The 24,924-nt window shown below is 29.6% G+C and overlaps 1 protein-coding gene across 3 annotated transcripts in view; it reads right to left on the reverse strand.

Moving 5' to 3' along the window:
• Positions 1-24,924, reverse strand: part of LOC100165056 (glutamate receptor ionotropic, kainate 2-like) — a 229,842-nt gene that overhangs the window by 57,566 nt on the left and 147,352 nt on the right. For all 3 annotated transcript variants that reach the window (XM_016806829.2, XM_029490475.1, XM_029490474.1), the window contains exons 3-4: positions 549-806; positions 100-266 (exon numbers count right to left, since the gene is read on the reverse strand). In XM_016806829.2, the coding sequence (XP_016662318.1) occupies positions 100-266; positions 549-806 (425 nt within the window). The remainder of the gene's footprint in view (positions 1-99; positions 267-548; positions 807-24,924) is intronic.

Raw genomic sequence — 24,924 nt, forward strand, 5'->3', positions numbered from 1 at the left:
CCGGTTGGAGTAATATTATTCAGATCTCCATAATCAGCAGGCTTAAATCAAAACGATATTATAATGTATATAGTCAATAGTCATAATATTAGTACTCACGGATCTGAAAAATCCGTTTATGTTGCGTGGGTGAACGTCCACGATGATGTTGAAAATATGTTTGTCTTTAATTTCTCGCATCACTTGTCTATGCGTGTGCTGATCCACTTGTCGAACGTAAAAGTCAGTTTTTGACATTTTCATTAGATTCTGTACCAGCAGTAAACCTATAAACGCATTAATCGACAGTTTAGATTTTATTCTGGAAAAATAACACCCCGGAGCGTATCGAACGCGGCGGTACAGAAGCGGACATTTTCACCAGGTCGTTAATCAAACGGTGTTTTTAATAAAGAACAACAATCGAAACGAAACACCCCTTCCGCGCAGCTCGCGCCGTTTTGACGTGAAATTGCAATAACATGGGCGCAGTCAATTCGCCATCGACGACGTCCATCACACCCACTCGCCCTACCACTACGATATAATAAGACTACGGTTTCCATTACCTTCTTCGTCGTCGTACACGATCGCGATTTTCGTCCAGTTCAGGAAATTGATAAGGTCCCTGAACGCCTGTCCGAGGTGATTGCGCGCCGGAAACATGTCCGTGACGAAGTTCCGTCTGTTCAAGTCCGTCACGCGGTCGGCAATGGTCAGCAGCAGAGGCATGCTGACGGACTCGCAGATGGACACTATGTGACTGGCCAAGTGGCTGTCGGACGGTCCGAATATCGCGTGCACGCCACTCTCCAGTAGGCGGCAAACTGTAACAGAGCGCACGAAAACGGATATTATTATAATATTATGACGCAGTGTCATTCAGAGGGGGGTAGGACACCAATCTGTCTCGGGTACCGTTGTAGGAAAATGTCTAGGAGCCCCCTGAAAAATTTCCCAGATGGACTTGTATTGGTAGGTAGTTTTAAAAAATAATCGTAATGTTAGTCAGATAATAATAGTTATAATATCATGATTACAATTACTTGGTGTAGTTATCATTTTTAAAGTATTTTTCCTTATGCAATTTTAGTGATAGGTTCAAATTTGTCTCTGTAATTTTAAACTACTAATTATATTATTCATACTATAAACAGGTTACGTTTTTGGTCATCTTAAATGATAATAATACATTGTTATATGTTATTATTGTTGCGGTGCCGGAGTACGAAGAGCAGTGATAAGAATATCCTATTTTTTTTCGTAGAAATTCATTACTGCAAGTATCGACATGGTATAACAGACTTAATTTATTGCTTATTAGTTTGCTTATCTTGTTACTCATCGACCGATATTGATTGTTCAATATTTTCGTTACTGTTTATTCATTGTTTAGTGTTTAGTTTCGTACGGAAATGATATATTTGCCAGTGTGTTACTACTTCAATTGATACTGATGAGTGGAGACTTAAATGAAATCATGAATTTGAATGACCTTGGTCGGGTTTCCGAAATATTGTAAATGCCCAATCTCAGTGAGTATGTAGGTAGGTATTTATTTTATTATAGTATCGTGTTTAGCTGTTGATTGAGGAGCCCATGGATTAATTTTCCTCTGGCACTGAAAAACTTTGGGACGGCTTCGGGACTACATTAATTCTAGTGCATTATCGTCATAATCATCATCGACTTATTATTATTATAGACACATCATAATATTATTATCGTATTATTATTTGCAGTAGCAGTTAACACGCGTTTGATTGCATAAACCGCTGGTAGCGGACACGTGCCCCAAGGGTCCTACAAACTCTCAAGGCCGCATCTCAGTATTTACCTTTATTACATAGGTATACCCTCCACAATGCGATGGATTTAGGGGTGGGTGCACCGCGCTAGTGTGTTATTTCGATTTCGCGGAATACACGTGCGCGCTTAGGTTTTGGCGTTAAAAGGATTAATAATAATTAAATATTTAGTATTTACCCGTACGTGTGGTATGCCGTATGCAAGTGACTTAATTTCGCATATTTTACGATCCTGCGATGTCCTATCAGGACAGCGGATAGAAAAACGAATAACCATGAATAAGTTATTTTCCGACGCGTAGGAGAACCGTCACGATGGCTTAGAATCTTACTGCCGAGCGTAGGATCGCAAGTTTTCGCGGTATAAATGTGAGCTACTTTGCTTGGCCAAAAGGAAAACTTAAAAAAAAATAAAATAAAACACTAACGTTTAAAAAACGGACATTAAAAGCTGCCGGAGATGGCGTTTTCCGTTTGAGGTAGATAAAAGCAGTGAGTAAACGTATCCACGAATGATAATGATATGGTTTTTATTTGGACGTAAGAAGAATATTGGACTCTACGGTATAATACCACCGAGAGTTTTAAAGTCGAAATAAATTCGTGAAATAAATTAAACCGAACTCGATTTAATTTGTTTTCTCAAATCTCGTATTGCGCATCTACGATACAATCGTTTGGCTATTATCCTAAACGCATTCAATTAAAACAGCACAAGTCATAAATGAGTAAATAAAGACAATCGTAAAAATAAAGAACAAGATGACTTTACTACAACTAGGTTATATCATATTATTGTTATATCGTATAATAATAGTTATTTCTGTGAAGTTATCGTGCGATTTTTTCCGCAGATTTTATCTTTTACGGTGTTTTAACCTCGAGTTTATATTTTTAAAACATCAATGTGCGATAAATTTACATACCAACATGAGCAATAATAATATTATGTGTTTCCGTATACTGAGTTTTATGGAACCAAATGGATTTGCGAAATTTACTCGTACCAAATATTACTCTGAGCCTTAAATACGACATCCTAATATTATCGACCGCACCACACGCACATACATGTGCTCCGATACATCATATTGTTACGTAAATGTATAGACACCACACGACTGGTATATTTTGAATTTGGAAACCTTTTTTGGGATTTGCCCGGGTCGAAGTTTTAAATCAGTGAAAAACGTGGAGAGCATTGTAATCGCCCGATCGGCCAATTCTTTTTTTTTTTGTCAACGTTATGAAGGTTGAAACTACTGCTGAAATTCTCGAAGAAATTCATGGCAAAGTTCTCCAGACTTATTTGTCCTTTCTCGACGTGCGTAGTTCCGAAAACTAGATTGCTTTATTTTATATTCTTTTTGGGATACAATTCAATTTGTATTCCCTAACTGGATGACATAAACAAAAAAAAAAGAGGGGTACACGCAGTTTATCGATTTTAACCGAAGTACACGCGTTTTAAATATCCTCATCAGATAACCATGCGGTTTTCAAACGGTCGTAGACAATTGCAAACATAATACGTTCAACTTCGGTGAAGGAAATAAAAATGTCATTACGATATTACGATCATTGTGCAGTAGGTATTAATTTATTCAGTAAGTGAATAAAAGTGATTTTATTAAGATTTTACGGTTGTGTGTGTTTAGTTATATTTAAACGAATAATTATAAATTATAAATTATAAGTAACTAGTAACATAGCGACGGCGCTAAAAAAATAATAATTAAATTGGTTTTTAAATCCAAACTGAAAAATGGATATAGGTACTTGATGTATATTTCTACGAAAAATACTAAAACATAATTTTTATTTATTCAAATAAAGGTAATTTATGTGTAGCACTATATTGTTATTTAAATTTAAATGAGTTTATTTGAAATACAAATAATATCTATCACTTTAAAATTTAAATACAAAACAATATATTAACTTTTTTTGTTGTTCTTTTTCAAAGTAGGTACATTATTATTTTTGACTTATTATTCTTGTTTGAAATGGGAAGTATAAATTCAGATGTCAAATTTGAAATTATTAAGTTTTAACTTAATTTTTGGTGATTTTTCGAATGAAAAAAAAAAACATGAAAAATGTAAGACGATTACAGAAAAACCAATTGAAAGTAAAAAAGTAGTTATGATGTCTTGCACGATCAAAGTTATTTTCACCACAGAAGTCCCTTAATAATTTATTATATGGTTGTACAGTTTTCAACAATACATTTTAAATAAAAAAAGTCATATTTTTTATTTTATTTATTTCATCGCCAGATTTATTGACTTTTCTCTCTTAAATTTGTCTGTTTATTTTAACCATAGAAATGCGCATGTTATATCAGAAAAAACTAAAATATATTTAGTGTATAATTTGCCTTCTTTACAAAGATACATTTCGTTGTAAATTATGTCAAAATTTGGTTTTAACGAGACAAATAATATAATATATTTAGAAATAATGTAATCATATTATAGATTCAGAAATAATTTTTTCACAATTTATAAACACAATAATTTTGTTTTCATCATATACTAGTGTAGCCAATAGGATTATCACGATTCGTATTATTATATAACAAACAAAATTAGATAACTTAGGTAAAATAAATAATTATTTCACTCAGAAAATAATATTGCAAAGAAAAAGCTACGCAGGGTAAAATAGTAGGTACAATAGTATAAAATATGAAAAAAAATTCTGTATGTTAAAATACATAAATTGTTGAAAGCCAAAAACTCTTGAAATATCTATGACTGATGTCTAATTAAAATATTTTCAAGTAATCGGAACATAACATTATATTATATTCAAATTAAAAATATCGGGTTTTTCAATGATTGTTAATTTTGTTTTTACCTCCGTGATCTATTTTCGGGGAAAGGGGCTTTGATAAACTAATATTATTTTTTATTTAGAGTCGTTTATTTTTCGAGGTCAAATCTTAAAATTTAATTTGCCATTTATATTTAATATTGTAAAATATGCAATAATATAACTACACTAATTTATATTTTATTAATGTATACAATATTGAATAGATAAGCTATAGGTAAAGAAAAAAAATTGGAACTGTTTAATAGTGGTTTTAACCAGAATCGTAACCTTAACTATAAAATTATATTTAAAAAAACTAAAATCAAAATCAGAATCTTTAATGCAATTTCTTATTTTTGGAAACAGAATAGGATTTGAAAAGAAAACATAAGGTAGGTAAACGTCTCTGATTTTATCGTTTAGAGTTTTAAAGTCACAGATGTTGAGTTTCATATGTCAATAATTTTATACAAGTGTTTGTCTATTCGAGTTGATTGTACAAATACGCTATTACTACACGTCAGTGTTCAATCGTAGCTAGGCGTTTGATATTATGCATTACGCACAGTTTTCAAGACTTTATAAAACAATTCGATCGATTCAACGCACAGAAATTTAGCAATGCCGCTGAAAACGGCGCACTCGCTACGAAACAAGTAGACAAGTGGTAATAGATTTTCGAAAACGAAAACCGTAAGAAAAAAATTAACAAGTAAATAATAATTATTATGTGGGTCCTCGCAGTCGACTATTAGATGTGCGCTGTGTGCCCGTGTCCAGTGCACTGATACAGAGAGAAATTGGACGGGCTCCAGCGATGGGATTATTACTGGCAACAGTCGGGACATTAAACATGGCTTTTAACGGTCGTCCCCGTTCGCGGCTTGCGAAAATCGGCCGGAACCATTTTCACCCGACTTAACAGTTTTTCGCCGCCGTATTCTCCTCCTAAGTATTAGATTCTATAAGCTGTAATTTTTTTGCGCCCAGCCTCTACGACTGCTGCAGCTGGTCGCACATAAAACCCGATTGTTTCCGCACGACGGGAGTGCGCTCGCGGGACTATGTTAAATGTATATGTCTCGCGCACTTTTTCTCGGACCTCTTAGTTTTTATATAATAATCGAATCGGTCGTAGCGCGTTGTATATCTGACACATTACGGTTGAGGGAGGGCGAGAACGGTTGGCGGAAGGAAGATGAGAAGAAGAAGAAGAAGAAGAAGAAGTAGAAGAAGAGGGAGAAGTAGAAGGAGAAGGAGAAAAAATGTATGTCAGTAGTGTTCCGGCATATATATATAATTGTAGTGGACTAACGCTCAATTGAATCCGAGTCGTCTAAATTGATGACGAGAGTCGACGTTTTCGGACGTGATCGACGGAATAGATTAATTGTTATTGGAAAATTCACCTGACGTACTTACAGTAAAAAAAAAAATTTCACAAAGAGAAAACGGCATGGGATTTTTTCTATTAATTTCGGCGATTTTGACGTCCATAATATATTATCCTATGGGGCTCGTAACGCTGTCTAATCAGCTTCTTGTACGCACGTAATTGGGTCCTATCAAACCTGCGGTTTAGTTCAAACAAATAAAAGAAATAAACATATCGCCGCCGATTTGCCACCAACATTTCCACTCAACTAATTTGTCATTACAACCGAATAATAATAATAACAGCAACAAAACGAGAGCTTAGTGATCAGTAGTGAAAATTCAAAAAACAAAAAACGGTTTCGGGATAAAACGCGACCGCGTATAAAAGCTTAATGGCGGCTGACGGACACGTAAATCCAGGTGTCTGAAATTGTTCTTACTTAGTTTTCAGTAAACTGACATAAAAAAAAGATAAATAAAATAAAATATTTGCATAGAACTTTGAGTGTAAAAAAGATTTACGGGTATAAAGTAAGTGTGTGTGTGTGTGTGCCTGGAAGAAGGAACTTTCGATCACAACATTTGTATTGATGACGACGTTGTTAGCTGCTTGTCAATAACGAGTTTTAAAAAGGCGAACCATTAAAACAATTGTTATCAAAGATGTTGTAGTTACTGTTTGTTTAGTACGATTATTATTTATTCATTTTGTGCGTGAATACTGAATATTTTGATAGTATACATATGATGTGTAATGAATAATATTTATGATATTTATACTGATTTATATGTATTTTACATAAACGATTATACGTGTTTTTATGAATGGAAGAAAGAACACTTTGAATTTGTTCAATTAATTAATCACTTAACGAATAAACAGTTAATAATATTAATTGTATTAATTTATATATAATATAACTTTTACAACATGTTTGAGCAACTTAAGTAATCCATCAACAACAAGTCTCATAATATTGCGCATGGTTTGATGAGTCTTAAGTTTTTATTTCTAGAACTTTTAAAGTACAATAATTATGATAATATTTTGTTGGGTTTTTGAAGTAAAACAAATAAATAAACAATACATTTTTACCACACTAAACACACAATAGTACGTTATCAGTAATTAGAAATCGAAAAATGTTGATAGAAAAATCTATCATGTTGATAAAAAAAAATTTCCGAGACTTTCCCGAACCAAATCATAAAATATTATTAAATTAAAATGTATTACACATACCTAGCCCATGGGTAAAATGTAACACTTTGGTAATGAGTAAATCTAGACTACATTTTTAGTACTTAGTTTGTACATATGTAAGCAAATATAACGAGGTGTTGATAATTGTTTTATACTCATAGTGGGATTACTCATTTGAAATATACGTACATACCTATACATGGAGTGTTATTTATTATTGAGTTTCGTTTATTTACATATTGAAAATCATTACAAATTTCTAAAATTAATTTAAATAACGTGAATAAATGTTTTAAATAATCCAGAAAAACCTGCATAGTGAGTGTTTTGCATTAAAAACAATCAAAAGACTAGTGCTCGGATTAAATATCTCAAATTCCAAAAAGTGTTATATTTTTAAGAAGCTTTGCAGTTACTCAAAGTCTTGGTCGTAGAATATTATGACGAAGATTTATCGTGAACTTTCAAATAGAATCAGGCATACCACGCGGTGACCTATATTAATTACTCGCTTCTTCAGAGGTGCGTAGGTATAACACAAGACAAATTGGGTGGTTCGATAATCATACTTGCCGCAGTACGCCACTAAAGTTTATAAAGAAACTTATATATGGACGGCGGTGTAATGTCAATCGAGGTCACTATATCGTTAATGGGTCTCTACGTTTTGTTTGAATAGTTATCGTCGATCCACCTCGCGAACATTGCGCTGTACAAGTTTTTAATAAATATAAGAAACGAACGTTAAGCCCCGCGGCTGCGGGTGTGATGCTCAAAATCCGCCAAGCAATCAAATTACGGTGCCAAAGTGACAGAGGGATTTTTTTCCCTCGACGTGCCAACATTTATTATTATCGCCGTCACCCCGGCTCATTGTTTTTGTTCGTCCTAGGAGATTTGAGGTTTGAAAGCCAATGTTTGAGTTAACACACACGTGAAAAAGGAGAAAGGTTAAACAGCGCGCCGCAGCCGAGTTGGAGAGAAAAACAGAGAAAAACATTTATATATGTTATATATATATATATATAGGAACACTGCGCGCATACGTTCTTTCGGGAACCACACAGTCGTATAAATTAATTTTTCGGTAAAAGTTTTCCAACGACGTGGGTTAGATGAAGTCAAAAATAAGGGCGCGAGAAGACAAAGGTTTATATATGTTTTATATTATTTGGTACAAAAACGAAAGAAAATACTTATCTCAGTGAAGCGTTTTTATTGTAGTCATTATATTGTTGTACGTTCCCTGAATCCTTAAGTATAGTCTAGTTTTCCGTATCCGCGTGAAAATAATAATATATGTTTTTTTTCTTTCCCCGTTTGCGTATAGGTACCTCTACAATTTATGCGACGACTGAACGACAACTCGTCTATATACACGTCTGTTGTATGGATGTATATTGCACAATGTGACCCCGAGATCGTATAAAATTATTTTTAAAAATAACATATTAATTAAAAAATAAAAGTTAAATATGGTCTGCGCAGTCGTAGCTCTATTCTCACAAATCTAGGACCCATCTCACATATAATATCGATATCGTAAATATAAATTTTAAATTCGCTCATTTCATATAGATCTTCTTATGTTCCAAGGACGTTAGCCGAGTAAAAAATATAGGATGACTATAATACGGCTGCTGCTAGGTGGCCTATATTTTTTGTATTTTAATTGTTACTATATATATTCAGACTTGGGTAACTCGAAATCGAAGGGACCGGCCGAAGGGAAGTTCAAGTTTAAGTTCTTCAAAATATCAAGTTTTCCAAGTATAAAACAAATTATTGGAAATTATAGGACCGTGGATTCTGCATTTATTATAGTATATTTAGGTGTAAAAATCGGTGCATACTAGTTGCCTCCAAAAATACACGAATTACCTCCTATCCTTATGGTAAATAAAAAGATTAATATACACTATAGTTCGGTGGTGGATCCAGGGGTTTAATTTTTTAATTTTTTTTTTTTTGGGGAGGGGGGGTCCTAAAAAGATTAATTCTAAGCCATAAACACAATACACATTATAATGTTCTAGTCGATGTTCCTAAAAATATGAAAGAAATGGTTAGGTATTAAAGGAATATTATTAATTTTATTATAGTTGAATATATAAATAGATTGTGTAATTAATTATGATTTATTACATTACACACTTTAAAATATTTCTCTAAGGAAAAAGAGGAGTCTGTTGAAGAGGTCTGGCCTGCCCCCCTCCCTGGATCCACCACTGAGTATAGTTGCCTTCAATGAACAGGTATTTCATAATTTCGTTTATGAGATGTTTTTCATATAGAATTAAGAACTTCACTAAAATATACTATGTAAAATGTACGGTGTATATAGATAAATATATGTGCATACAAAAAGCTTAAAGTTAAGTATATTTATTGTAATAGTTAATATACATTAATTTAATATTACAATAATAATTATAAACGTTCGTTTAATGGCTTAGAGGTAAATGGATATCCATTTTTCTATTTTATTATGACAAACATTGTGGTATTTTTTTCAAGTCTAGATAGAAATACATGCTAAAATTATTGAGTATAATGTAACTATTAAGCACATACATTTTTAGTTTAAAAAACACCACAGCTATTAAAAAAATAATGTTGTAATTATTAGTCAATACAAAAACATTGGTTAAAATAAATAAAACTATAAATATATTACATAGATTATTTACAATTCTTGTATCGTTTATTCGTTTAGGAACCATTTACACTTTTATTACCTGTTTATTGGAGGACAACTTATACTAGACATTTTTCGTTTACGATAAGCTTTGGAGTATGTCGAGAGGCAACTCGTATACTGGGTGGTATTCACTAAGTATGCTCATTCCCATTTTTCCTTTAAAAACAAATTTATTAGAATTTTGATTTTTAAATGTACCTAAAACCGTATTTTAAAATTATTGGGATAATTGTATTACATAAAAGGTGTCCTATGGTAATACAAACTTCTGTTTTTCAAATCCCCACCCTAATTAGTTTTTGAGTTAGGTACCTATTTAACTTTGCGGACTATAAGAATAATAAAATATGTACCTTATAGAATAACCTAGGTATACCAATATATTATAATACCTGGTAGATGTTACAGCGGGTTGTATTGAAATTAATTACGAGAATGACATACGTGTAGAATTCTCATTATACATAAAGCATCATTGTATATTATATAGGTAACGTGAATGGTATTAATGTCCAATGGGGTGCTATCTGTTCATCATTATATAGTTGTGTTGATTGGATAGACAATTTGAAAATGATTTAAAAAAAAAAATAATAATAAAAGCATATTTTGGGTTGATGTAAGCTATTGACGAGTTTGATCTGATATAATCGCGTTATTATATAATAAAGGGTCGTTTGCGTTAATGTCCCCGAGCGGCGTTGTTATATTATAATAATGTGAACTAATATTCGCGTATTTCTACACGGACGATAACCTGTGCAGTGTGCTTGTATTTAGTCACTGATTTCAGCCAGTTATAATGTAGTGCTGTTGTTGTAAACCGACCGGAGTTTATGAGTTTTTAAATTTAAACTCGATCGATTTCATATACTTTTGTCTCGGTAATGGCAGGTACCCGTTTTGTTTATGAAACGAATTTCGATATCTCGACTGCCATTTTTTTCTTCGAGCCGCGCATAATTATATATTCACCCGCGAAAAATGATCGTCTAATCTAATTTGGACTTCCTCACCTTTCAATATTATTTGGCGGTATAATTTGTTTGTTATTATGGAGTTAAAAAAAATAGTTGTTAAATCCAATCACAGCCTATCAATGGCCTATGTAGTAATATTTATCAATAGCAATATTATATAATATTCAGAATATAAACTCTTGTTTTACACTGAAAATATTTTCATACTATATTATATTATACATAATCATCTGAATTGTACATAATATGATCCATCCAATCAAAATATTATTTTACAAAAAAAAAATCTCTAAAACTGTGTAAGCTGTTTAGGCGGTAATAAGTGTAAATGCACATTATAATATATTATGTATATAAATAATAAAAAAGAACTTTAACACTTATATTATATCTTGAAATATGATTATTATTCCAAATAAATATATTAAAAAATAATAAATCAATTGATAAATATATCAAAATATAAATTACAATACAAATATACGATTAACAAATAACAATATTTCAACGACAATCATAATAATACATTATTACCTAATTAGTAAAATGACAATAATGGACCGGCGGTACTTGTAAGTACTTACAAAATTGCACGAAATGACATTTTGTCCCCTCTATAATGTATCGAAAATGTATATAATTATAAAATATCATGATTCTAATGGATAAATAAATTAAAAACGGCCTTTGTACGTGTTCAAAAATAAGTCTAAAATCGGTAAATATAATTACGTGAATGTTTGTGTGCATCGTTAACTTAAACGTAATTTATTTACAGAAACTATATATTTTTCTAAATCTGGACCAGATATTTTTTTAGTAACTTAAGATAAAATAGGCAACTATATATTTTATTCGTATCAACGAAACGATGAACGAATATTTAATATTAAAATACTTTTGCATAAAAAGCATTGAAAAATAACCTATTGTTGTTCATATCAACGTTTGATTATTCAAGAATTATGTTTTGACGTTAAAGCTGTGTACATCATACTATACCTACTTAAAAATGTCAATAATTTTTTTCGAAATAATGAATGTATTACGTCAAATGAATCATAACATATACAACGTATATTGGGTTCAATGAATTGTACTTCGTTATAGAGAAATTTATTTGTTGACATTTTAACATAATATTTTATTGTTATTTTCTAATATTCGTGTAATCAAATAATATGATACATTATTCAGTGCCAGAACTAAGTCTTGCAAGGCCGGGATGCAAGTACGTATATTGAATGTACCTTAAAAAAAAAAAAATGACTCACGTGTTCCTTTAAATCGATAGTCACAAATAGAGTTGAAACTGAGTCCATAACAGTTTTAAATAAAACCTGAGTTCACTAAAAAAAACACCCCCTGTGGCCTGCATCCCTCTTAAATTCGGCAATGGTAATATTTTATCTGTAAATATAATAACTACCATGGTACCTACTACCTACATGGTGTGCATTACATTTTGAATCTAATTATTTTTCATTAATAATATACTTTTTCATTTGGAAAAAAGCTTCTATTGCTATTTACAATTTATAAAATTTGCACAATAATAAATTTGAGGGTAGTTACTAGTTATAAACTTGACAGTTCACTCCCTGCAGGCTTCTGTAAAGACTCTAAGCAGTCAACTATAGTATATTATTATGCACTACAATAGTAAAATTGAATCATTATAACTATTATGAAATAAAAAGATTTGTTAATTATTACTGTAATTACTATGGAATAGTTAGCATGCACTAGCTATTAATTTTGTGTTAATTATTATAAAACTCCAACGACATAGTAACGATGAAAATAATTGTCTTGAAAAGGCCAGGGAGGGGGAGGGGAAAACTGTTGAGGTTTCACTGACCATGGGGATTTTAAACCTCAAATGTATTGCTATAGGTAGTAATAAATTCAACGTTAATTAATTTTAGTGAATTAAAAATGCGTGTCAAATTCATATCGAAGAGTTCATAGACTCTTGCCCTAGAGTTACATATTCAGGTCATATTACCTTAGGTCACGTCTAGAGTGTACCATTACTAGTATTTTGAGTTGTATTTAAGTGAAATACGTGACACCGCTGGTCGACAAACAATCGATCTTTGTCTTGATAGGTAGGTACCGAGCCAATTACCCACCAGAATAAAATTGAGCTCGACACATCATATAATATCGGCCAAAGGACTACGATACCGTTTCAAATTCTTATATAATTACTAGCTGCCCGACCTTCCTCCGGAAGAAACTATTTATTTATAATTTAATTAAAAAACATATGACTATTTTTTGGCTATACAAATAATATAATATAATTACATATTGTAGTTATTGTTATTGGTAATTTCTGAAAATTATATATCCTACATTTTGAATTCAACCACTGGAGTGGTAAATTTTATTATAGAATAGAGATAAGGTAGAACAAAATATAACAATAAATTATTTGTTCATTGAATAATATATATTTCAAATAGAAAAAGGCAAGTGCAAACAAATAAATAAATAATTAATAATAATAATAAATAAACAAACAAACCGGTTTCCTTCGTCTCAAAAATCAAGTTAGATTCTTATATATATAGATAATGTTATCAACATTTCGAACAATAATAAATATATTGTGCTCTATAATGTTTATAATAATTATGTCGTCGGACTCATGTTTATATATTGCAAATATATAAATTCATATAAACAAAAAAATATAACTTCAAGACTTTTAAATTCAGTTTGGATAGACGTTATAATTGTATACAACAGTGGTTCTTAACCTTTTGTAGATCACGGACCCCTGATGAAAGATATCTAAAAATCGCGGACCCCCTTACCAAATTTTTTTCGAATACCTTTTTTTTTACATAACATCTCATGTTATCATAACCATAATTATAATAATTATTTTATAAAACAAATTCCATAAGTAGACTTAAAAAAAAACATACACATTTATAATTATTAAATATAACAGTTAATTTTTTATAAAAATGTTAAATAAAACTATAATTGAGTACGATTGATCAACTGCACTTAGTGGCAGTACCTAAATATAAGACTGTGGAGTACAGTGCTGTATGCGTGTACATTTCGTATGAACAAGAAAAACTGATTATTTAATAAATATTAATAATACAATTATTTGGTATAGAATCCACATATTATATATGAAAAAAAAATAATAATCCAGCAATATTGTAATAATGCATTCATGTCACTTATTGACGTATATTATGTGTTAAGGCTGCCGGGGACCCCCGATATGAGTATCGCGGACCCTCAGGAGGCCGAGGACCACAGGTTAAGAACCGCTAGTATACAATGTAATAAACCGAGTATACTCACCCCTCTTTACTTCTTCAATTATGCAGTTATTTGATTTTGGAATTATTAAATATATACTTGAAAACCATATTATTTTAAAATTCTTGAGATTTTTATACTAAGTACTTACGGAGTGTCTTTTGGAGAAACAAACTTCTATTTTTCAAATGAGTACCCCCTTCCTACAGTAAATTATTTTGTGGATAATTTTACTGAAAATTAATTTTAATCAAAATTCGAGCGAGTAGTTTTTGAATTTTTTGACTTTATGTTACTAAGGATGCTAGGTCCATGATAATAGGTTTGGAAGGTATGGGGCTATAATGGTGATTTGAACATTTTAGTGTATAATATTAATATATCAGCTTATTTAATTTGTGAAAATGGTACAAGCTACAAATATAATAATAGTTCTAGATCCCATATTACATCTACTTTATATTTTAACGACTATTTTACTTGGTATAAATAATTTAATGTCTGGGAAACTATTCATTTGAATTTCCAATTAGATTTTTTGTGCCTAAATCAATACCTACTTAAACAAGAAATTTCTTATTTGAAAAACAGAAGCTTGTGTCTCCACAGGATACTCCTTCAGTAGAAGAAAAAATCACGAGAATTCTATAGTATGCAACAACTATTCTTCAATTATTGAAGAAAATAAGGGGTGGACTAACCTGTATAACGTGTGTATAATATTATATTAAACACGATGAACAGTACCTACACCATAAAATAAGTATACATAATATTATATAAAATTAACAGTAAAATGTTTTTGGGTCTTTCTTAAAACTCTAAAATGTAATGTTCACCAATGTATTTTGCATTTGAGCCGGAGTAAATTTGTTGTATTCCACCCGCTAGTAATTCCTTTTCAACGAGGTTACAGCGCAGTTTTCACACAGTGATTTCGTTTTAATTTTTTAACCCCTTTTTGTATTGTATAAAAATAACGACCCATTGGGGTTTTATTGGATAAATTGAAATAATATGTTGTGGACAAAAAGTATTTTGGCCAGGACTTATGTTTATTAATCAGGGTATAGTGGAGAAATACCATTAGAACTTTAATGTAAGACTGGTGTGTGGTAAACGAAACAATGTAGAATCTGTCATTATTAATGACTACCAGACTTGTACACGAGCCCCAGAGACCCCTTATGCGTTTGCTAATTGAGGTAGTCCAGTCCCCCTCCATCCACCGTGTCACCGATAAGAGACGTAAGGTGAAACGCCTTTTTAGATGGCCAACAAAAAAACAAAATAATAATCAAAACATGCAGCCCGTGCCAAAATTTTCTTTTTTTATAATAGAAAATAAATCATGAGTGGACTTTAACTGCTCATAAGGGTTTAAAAAATAAGCTATACACACTCTCCAAGTCTCTCCAGCTGTTCTCGATTGATGCTCTCGATCACCGAACAGCTTTTAATTTTTATTATATAGATTGAAGTGGAAATCCTTTAAAATTTCCAGGGGGACCAACATTTTTAACATCAGTGTGAAAAGGCCTTCAATCCCACACAACTAAAAAACTGTATATTTTTGGGGGTTTAATGGGATATTTGGAGGGGAATGAGCCCTCTCAAGTCTCCTCCCACCACAATTTCTGCCAATGCTCTCTCGTTTTAATGGTTGATAAAGTGTTATTTTAATGAAGCATTATACAATTTCTGTATTATTTGTAAGCTTAAGATTTTCAACGCTCATTAAATTGCGTAGGTATGCCATTCTAACTGAAGGTGGAAGAATCTAAAATACGAATGGAAAATCATATTAAGTGTACAAATTCATAAATATTAAATTGCTCGTGTTAAAAGTATGAGATGACACCAAATGAAAAATTTACAATACAAACAACCAACAATAAAGTCAGTTGCTGAAATTTAAATATATAAATATAATTGTTTGCGAGTAATATAATTGTTTTGAACGTTCATAGCGTCTTCTTAAGACAGTAGAACACAGTTTACTTTCTAAAATCAACAAAATTAATATTCAAGTATATCTTGCCTATATTATATTATAAACATATATGAAAGAGACGTTGCACACTACCAGTCGGATTTTTAATAAAATGTTTTTGAAATATAATATTGTCGCGGGATCAGTGGATGCTAAATTCATGCGTGGGCGTGAATCGATTTCATGAATAATTAAGCGTGTACTTAAACGTGTACACTGTTAAAAATTAAATTTATATCTTAATAAATAATAATATTAAGAAAATAGATATGTTCGAAAACTGTTCGGTTCGTAGGTAGTATATGGCTCTGAAAGTAATGGCATGCCCCAGGCCGTTTGTTCACGCGAGGCGCAGGTTGCTACAACTTGGCGGTGTGGCTGGTATGTTACCATCTCTCTAACAAGACCTGTTGTTCATTTAATCAAGTGCACTGCCGGTCGAATTGAAAAAAAGAAGATTAAATGAAAACAAAATAAACCTTTATAACATGATATATATTAATATACAGGGCTAGGATTTATATGCAACAGCATGTTTTTTTTTTCGATTTCTGATTATTGATTTTGTCAGTAATGTCCACGAATCACCTCATGATGAGATAAATGGTGGTATTTTTATAGCTTTAGTTAATACAAAGCAATACTACGATCCAATCACCGATCATTCATTTTAGAAAATTTAAAAAAATAGGTGGTCGTAGCATGTAACACACGTAGTGAATGTGAATTATAAATTATTTTATTTTATTTCTCAATTATGTTATATTAAGACAAACCGCCACTCACTGATGTATTCAACAAATAAATATTTTTTTTGTAACTATATTTTTGTGTTTATCTTCTAAAAATTTAAATGCATATTTTTGCATATTTTGGTAAATAAAATGCAAACTTTACCATTTTTTATTGCATACAAATCCTAGCCCTGTTAATATATATATATAGGGGTGAGCAGCTTGAATAATTTATTCGAATATACAAGTAATATACTGACTCTTATTAATTTGTTTGTATGAAACTTATTTTTAGTCGTATGCCTAGAGACCGGCCAGAGTAACGCATTTGCTGTTATACCCTATTACGTAAAAAAATGTTTGTATGCATTATCAGAGCTGCATGATACAATACATGCATAACATTAATGATTTGATTTTACTGTTTTCCGCTCAATAGTGTTTTTTTGTGTCAATTTTAAGTAAACTAATATTGTGTGTGTGTATCCAAACAATATTTATGGAAGGTATGAAAAAACTATTGTACCGTTAGTATTTTTTTATGACGATCAAATAAAAATACTGCCTTTTATTCTGAATAAAAATTAATGAACCAAATATTTTTTACAGGTTGATCATAACCATCTGCTGTGGCTGTTTAATATCATTGATTATGAATAGTTTATTCTTTACAATCATTGATAATATGTATTCACCCAAATAAAATTATTTATAAAATATTCAAACCGACTCAATGCGGTGTTTCGGTATAACTGTTGACACTAACAGACATAAATAAACGATACGGGGGTATTTACTGCAGTGTCCTTAAATTAAATATATTTGTATTAGACCGTTCGATAGGTATACAAGTAAGTAGGTACTGTATATACATTTTTTTGTTTATACATTTTAACATAATTTTATTTTATTCAAAATTAGGAAATATGTGTTTAAATTTATACGAAATTTAGTCCTACAACAGAATCTTGTTCATTACAAAAATAAATTTTGTATAAAATTGTGTTGAAATTGTTTGTAAATAAAACTTTTTAACTTAATGAATTTACCATACAAATTTACACCTTTATTATATCATCGTCTATAATATATTATAATACCTATCAGTGGAGTGTTCAGCTTTTTTGAAGGGGGGAGGGGATATGAATTTTAACTATTTTCAGACCACGTAATTTTGCATTAAATATTGTACTTTCGTTACTTGATCATAATATTATATGATTTTATATGGAAAAAATAAGCCAAAGGGGCAAGGGGATGTGACACCCTTAGCCTACCCAGTGTGCACGCCCCTGTTATTCATCGTAATCTAAAATTTTTCGTTATTAAAGATAATCCCTAAAATAAATGTTAATGGTTTTAAATGACCCTCGATACAATCCTGAATAGAAATCCTTTATATTCCCTTTGTGTTAGTAAAATATAATATCAGATAGTGTATAATATACAATTATCACTACCTGCGTCTCATTAAAAATCATAATGTATAAATTGGTGGCAAATGCGCTTAGTTTATAAATCCTTAAAGTTTATCTGCTATACGATTGATTACCAATCGTGTATGGTTCTCACTAGTAAGTTGTACCAAAGCTTTTTTTGTGATTACCTTTATTGTAAGGTTTCAACAATAATTATTAATACCTACATATAGGTAGTATCATTATAGAGTATTATTTCAAACTTGACATAAAATGTACAATGTAAGTAAGTATGAAATAATTTTGACGTAGATATAATACAGCATAGTAAATGTTTTCAATAAATACAACTTTAAATGGCTTAACAGCTATTTAGGGTTTATTAATACAGAATTAGTATTATTTTTAGGAACAATTAATAATAATGGCTGGTAGGTATTTGTATATCAGAACTTCTGGCAAGAAAATGTTGTTTTGAATACTTTTATTTCTTGTGTTTGTCTAGAGAACTCATTCACATAATGTGGACAGCTTTATTTATTCCAACTTATGCGGTATTATATGTCGTATACATTATGTTAGAAAACAATCTAAAAACGATAAGCGAGCATTATATGTGATATATATTTAAACATTTGAACATTGTTGGAAAAAAAGACTATTTGAACGATTTTTAAAGTATTCTGCACTATTACAGTATAATGACTAATACAATTATGAAATGTTGGTTTTAAATTAAATATATTAAAATACTAAAATATTAATATTCTGTAGCTGTCAATTTATTGAAATGTAAAAAAAAGTAAAATATAATATTATACTCTGACAGTTTTTGACTTCAAGACACGGGATATTGAAATCAGGATTATAATTACTTTGGTTGGTAGTTTCTTGTATTCTTACAATATGTGACATAATCAGTGATACTATTATATTTTTAAGACTTGATAGCGTTTAAATTACGACTGGACAATAGATAGATTGTTCAGTGATTGCTGAGAAAATATATTATAATTTATTAAATCTTGCAGAAACCCTAGACATTCAGGTTATTTGAACAAAAACAACCTAGATCAAGCCAACGTCGTTTAAAAATCTAAAAAAATTGTTTATAGTTAAGTTGTATATTGTATTATTAATGCATACATTGGAAGGATAGCAAAAACAATGTGTTAATTGATTAAAAAGACGTCGATCGATTGTAGATATCTACAGAAGTGCTTCAATAAGGTCGTAATTATCGTCCTTCCGAACACTGTTATTGGAATTCACTATTAATGCTTGTCCTAAAACGCCATTAAAACGTCGAAGACTTACACTTAATATATTGTGGAGTAAATTAATAGTGAATTCTGACATCGGGAAAAACTTTAATTTGCTCACCTGTCCTTTGTAATTTGTTGATTTCGGACATATTGATTAACGGTGGGAAGCGTTGAGATTCGAACCTGCTGAATATTAGGTGCACGAAAATTCACCAAAGTCGATTATTGTTAATAATAATGAGTACCATACAATATATAAACATTATTATTGTATGTTTTGTGAAAATAATTTAAAGATAAAGAAAACACTAAAACGTATAAGTTATTCGTATATTGCTCCCTGGATAGGCATTAGGCGCTCAGAAATTCACCGAATTAGTTTTTTTTTAACATTAATATTACCATACAATAATAAATTAACATAATATTTATTATTGTATATTTGTTACTATTTAAAATTTAAATTTGAAAAAAAAAAAAACTAAAACATAATATGTTATTATTATTTTAATAATTATTATGATTTGTTGAATCAATGTAATGGCAAACATTACGTATTACAGTCAACTCGCGATATAACGAATATCGATATAACGAAAATCTTGATATAACGAATAAAACTACCGGTCCCTTGAAAATATCGCGGTATAATATAATTTCGATGTAACGAACTTTCGATTTAACGAAATTTTTCTCGGTCCCTTGAAATTCGTTATATCGCGAGTTGACTGTATTTTAATTGAAAAAAAAATCCTTCATTACCACTCATCTACAGTACCTATAGCGAGTTAGATTTTTGTTAAATCGTCAAGCGACACATTATTTTTGAGCTATATATTACAGTGGTTTTTTTAGAATGACAATTGTCGGGTAACACGAACGCAATATTGTTTTGCTCATCTCATTCTCTTAGACGATGAACATATATTTTCTTTTTTCTTTTGAATGCGTTGCCACAAAGGGCGTTATTGTGTGTGTGTTCCCCTTAGAAGAGCTCTGTCGAACAACATCCGTCTGATATACATAATATGTGACAATAACCACATTAGTGGTATTTACTGCGGGGTGTAGTACAATTTGGCCGCCATTAATTATCCGGAACTGTTCAATAATTGCGATTCTCGTGTAATGTAATTAATTTGAGTACGGATTTGATCAAAAATAGGTACCTACTACCACTTTTACGATTTTCGCCAAAGTCGCGTATGAAATATTAAATAATAAAATATTTAACGCGTTGATGATAAAAAAAAAATAAACCGATACTTTATAATATAATATTTTATTATTATATTCATTTTTTTCCAGTATAAAGGATTCAACAACTAAGTCATTAGCCTGAAATTATATTTTCATTAATACTAATTATTAAGTTATTTGCTTAGCTGAATTTTATTACAGTGTTGCATTTACGGTTATATTATAATATATCCCAATAAAAAACACTCAGCCAAATCCGTGTAAAAAAAATGGCAAGTATAAAAAAAAATATTGCTCTAAAAGTTGTGATATCATTTAATAGCCAAGTCTTTGAACCATAGATATAATTTATGTTAAAATAGTCTGTTGAATAGTTTAACTTGACAAATTTAAAACACCAAGTCTTGATTAGAAATATACTGCCTATTTCAATGATAATATACTTTATTATTATGTACTTATTATGATATAGTATTTTTAAATGTTTAACTTAAGTCGCCATGATAAGTTCAATTATTTAGCAGACTATTTACACATAAACTATATCTATAGTTCAAAGACTTAGCTGTAAAATTATATCACAACTTTTAGAGCCTTTTTTTTATTATACTTGGCGTTTTTTTTACATTGAGTTTGGAGGAGTGTTTTTGTTTAGATATCACTCATTTTTTCTGGATACCTTATTATTATTTCGTGAACATATTGGTTTTACAATGGTGTTTTTTTTCTTTTTAGTTATTTTATAAATGGTTGTCATTGGGGTTTTATATATTACAATATTTCTCGTATATTGGTAGCCATTGGTGTCGGATAGTGCATTGTAATGCGGACCGTGGGGAATATTATCTAATAAAATGTTGAATAAAATTTCTGGTTCAATTGACTATAACTCTGTTGATTTTGTTCAAAATGATTTGAAAAATATAGAATGCACATCTACGTGAAATTTCCAATTAAATCGTGGTTGAAAATTTGCAAATTATTATACTATTTATTCAATGTATCATAATTTTCTACACCGTGTATTATTAATCAACATAATAATAATAAACTGCCGTATGGTAAAGCTATTTGGCAGTACGTATTCATTTTGGGAATCGTGTGAATACTGTCGTGAATATTTAATTTAAGATATAATAATATATATGAATATCAAATATGTATGAATAATTGAGGGTTATTATACTCATTACATTACAATAATCATAATAATAAAATAATTGAGTTTAATGGACGTCACGATGACGTGTAAGGTATAGGGGAAACAATGTTGTTATTTAGTTTTGTTCAAATAACACATAATACTGATATGTAAGTGAACACATTTTTCATATTTTATATAAGTAATATTTAATATGAGTTATTATGAGTTATTATGCTATGTGGATTATTTTACACAATAGCGATTTAAATTTATGTCTGTTCTATTTGACCCAAAAAAATTCAATTTTTTTTTATTTAATTGTATCGTTTAATAATCACAATAAATTGTATTAATTTTTTTATTATTAATTTATTTAATTTATAATTTTAAATGAATCATCATCATCATCTATGATATACGAGTTATGTTACATAATATTTTATACCATATCAAATGTTGAACCACATTTTTACTTAAAATACATTACCTCGTGTAAGACGTTTAGCATAATATTTTGAAATGTTATTATTAGATTAGGTATATTTTAAATGTTATTTAATCAAAAATGTCTACGAACTAAACTATAAAATAGGATAAATTAAATTATGATTTAATATTAAATATTTTGTACCTCCGATAAATATTTTAATCTATTATAATATCTCGGAGAATACGCGTATAATTTTATCTTAGATATCTTATAATATTATTATAAGTATCTACTTAAATCAAAAAATTAAATTTAGTCCTTTATTTGAAAAAAAACATATTCATTGACTATTAATTTTAAGTTGAATTTCAATGAATCTGGAATTATCCAATTTAAACATTTGAGTTTTATACTTGCTTTTATTCATTATAGTCAAGTATGTACCTATATGTGGCTACATCATAATATAACCACTGTGTTATATCATAAACATAGTTAATATTGAATAGGTCGATAAGTATAATTTTCAAATCTACTTAGATTATATTATGTGCATATAGATTGTACATACGATTAAAAGGGTAGAATATATTATTATACTACCGTTGATCATTAAAATTCTTCAAAGGTGAAAGTTTGGTGAAATTCTATTTCAATAACCCAACTTTAACAAAACTTAAATCTATTTAGCGTTAATGTGAAATATGTAAATCGATAAATTTACACATTGAACAACATTCAAATGCAATTAGCAGACATTTTGTTTATTTGAATTGTAATACATAATAATATAATATAAAAACAAAAATTAAATTATCGTGTAGGTATATACAATTATATATTTTTTATTTTAAATTGTTGTATTCATGTATTGACTGGAATCCCGCACGGCTAATCGTGTGCTAATTTGTTTTATTTAAAAATATTATCGTTATTTTACGATAAAAAAAATGTACCGATAACTTTGTCAGCAACTTATGCATTTCAAGTATTGTAGTTAATATTAAGTATCATATTAAAGTCTGAGTGAAGTGATTGAAATTGTCGGTATTACGGTCTTGTATTTTTTTTATGTTTTTCCATTAGCATTTATTGCGGTAGAAGGGTCGCTCAAAAAGGTTCTTAAAAGAGCCTCATTGCTGTAAGTGAAACATTTAATATAGACATTTTTAGTAATTTTTCAGAAATCACGTAGCAGACTCGGGTTAATTCCCGGATTCGATAAAAATGTTGTGACCATTTTTTGGCATTTAATGTAATTTAAATAATTTGTTTTTTTTTATTGATTGCTAATATTATTAATACTTTAAAATTGTAATGTTTACATCTTATTACCTGTAAGTATTATATTTTTCTGATTTCTGATTATCGCGAATTCAAAATTTATATTATTTACATACGATGAATATTATAAATGTAAAATAGTTTAAAAAAAACTTATAGTTGTATGCAACTTAACAGTGATACGACAATTTTTTTTGTCTTTTTAGTTTTAAATCCTGATACAATTTTAATTAGGTAATTTGTACATACAATATGATTACACATAACTATATATTACTTAGGTGAGATTTTGGTTTATCTGTATTGTATAAACATTCGGGACTCAAAATTTTGAAAACATATCATTATGAACCATAATTTATTTTGATAATATTAAATAACTAATAATTATGTTTTATTATTTTATATATCACGCGTTGTTGTTATCATACCTACTTATGTTAAATAACTTATTTGTACAACTACTATATATTTGAGTCTACCAGGCGTGAGTTCAATAAAATAAAATAAAAAAATAAAAATAAAATTAATAAATTAACATTAATATCAACAATAGAAATTTAACAATTACCTATATAATAAGTAATAACTGAAAACGGCATTGCAGTTTTGTGTTGACTTAATGTAATACGCAGCATGCAACCAAACCTATGTTTTAAAGGAAAACAAATATGGAAGCATTCAAATAAAAATATTTTTACTAAGTTGGAAAATAAAATGCAATAAAATTGTAATTCTAAGTTGTCATTTTATTTTTACCATTGTTTATGCACTTCATGAAAATAAACGGGAAAGTTAATAAAACACAACAAATTAATTTTCGATGACGTCTTCTGTTTGCGCTATATTAAAATATAAAACTTTTCATCTTATGATATAAAATATTATAGCATTTTTATTTTGGTTGGCAATGAAGAATAATAATTCTTAAAAGTGTGAAATTTTGGTTTGCCTTAATGTGTTTGGCCAAGTTAATTTTTTTGTGGGAATTTATTAATGTTTTAACTTTGAAGCAAAAGTTTATCTTACTGTTTTTGTATTTGTTTATTTTTTCATAAATTGTATGGCATTCGTAGTTGACTAGTTATAATATTATTGAATAATTATACAATAATGTCCAAAATTTTTTAGTTTTCAATAAGTTATGTTATTTAATTAAGAACTTCTAACTGAGTTTACTATTAATTCTGTGTGCGTAGTGTTGTACTTGCATTATACTTTATTAAAGTAATGCTTATAGGTCATACATATTATATAAGAATGGTTCATTTAAGCATGTCGGGTTGTGTTGAA

Source organism: Acyrthosiphon pisum, chromosome A2, assembly GCF_005508785.2.
Source record: "Acyrthosiphon pisum isolate AL4f chromosome A2, pea_aphid_22Mar2018_4r6ur, whole genome shotgun sequence".
NCBI lineage: Eukaryota > Metazoa > Arthropoda > Insecta > Hemiptera > Aphididae > Acyrthosiphon > Acyrthosiphon pisum.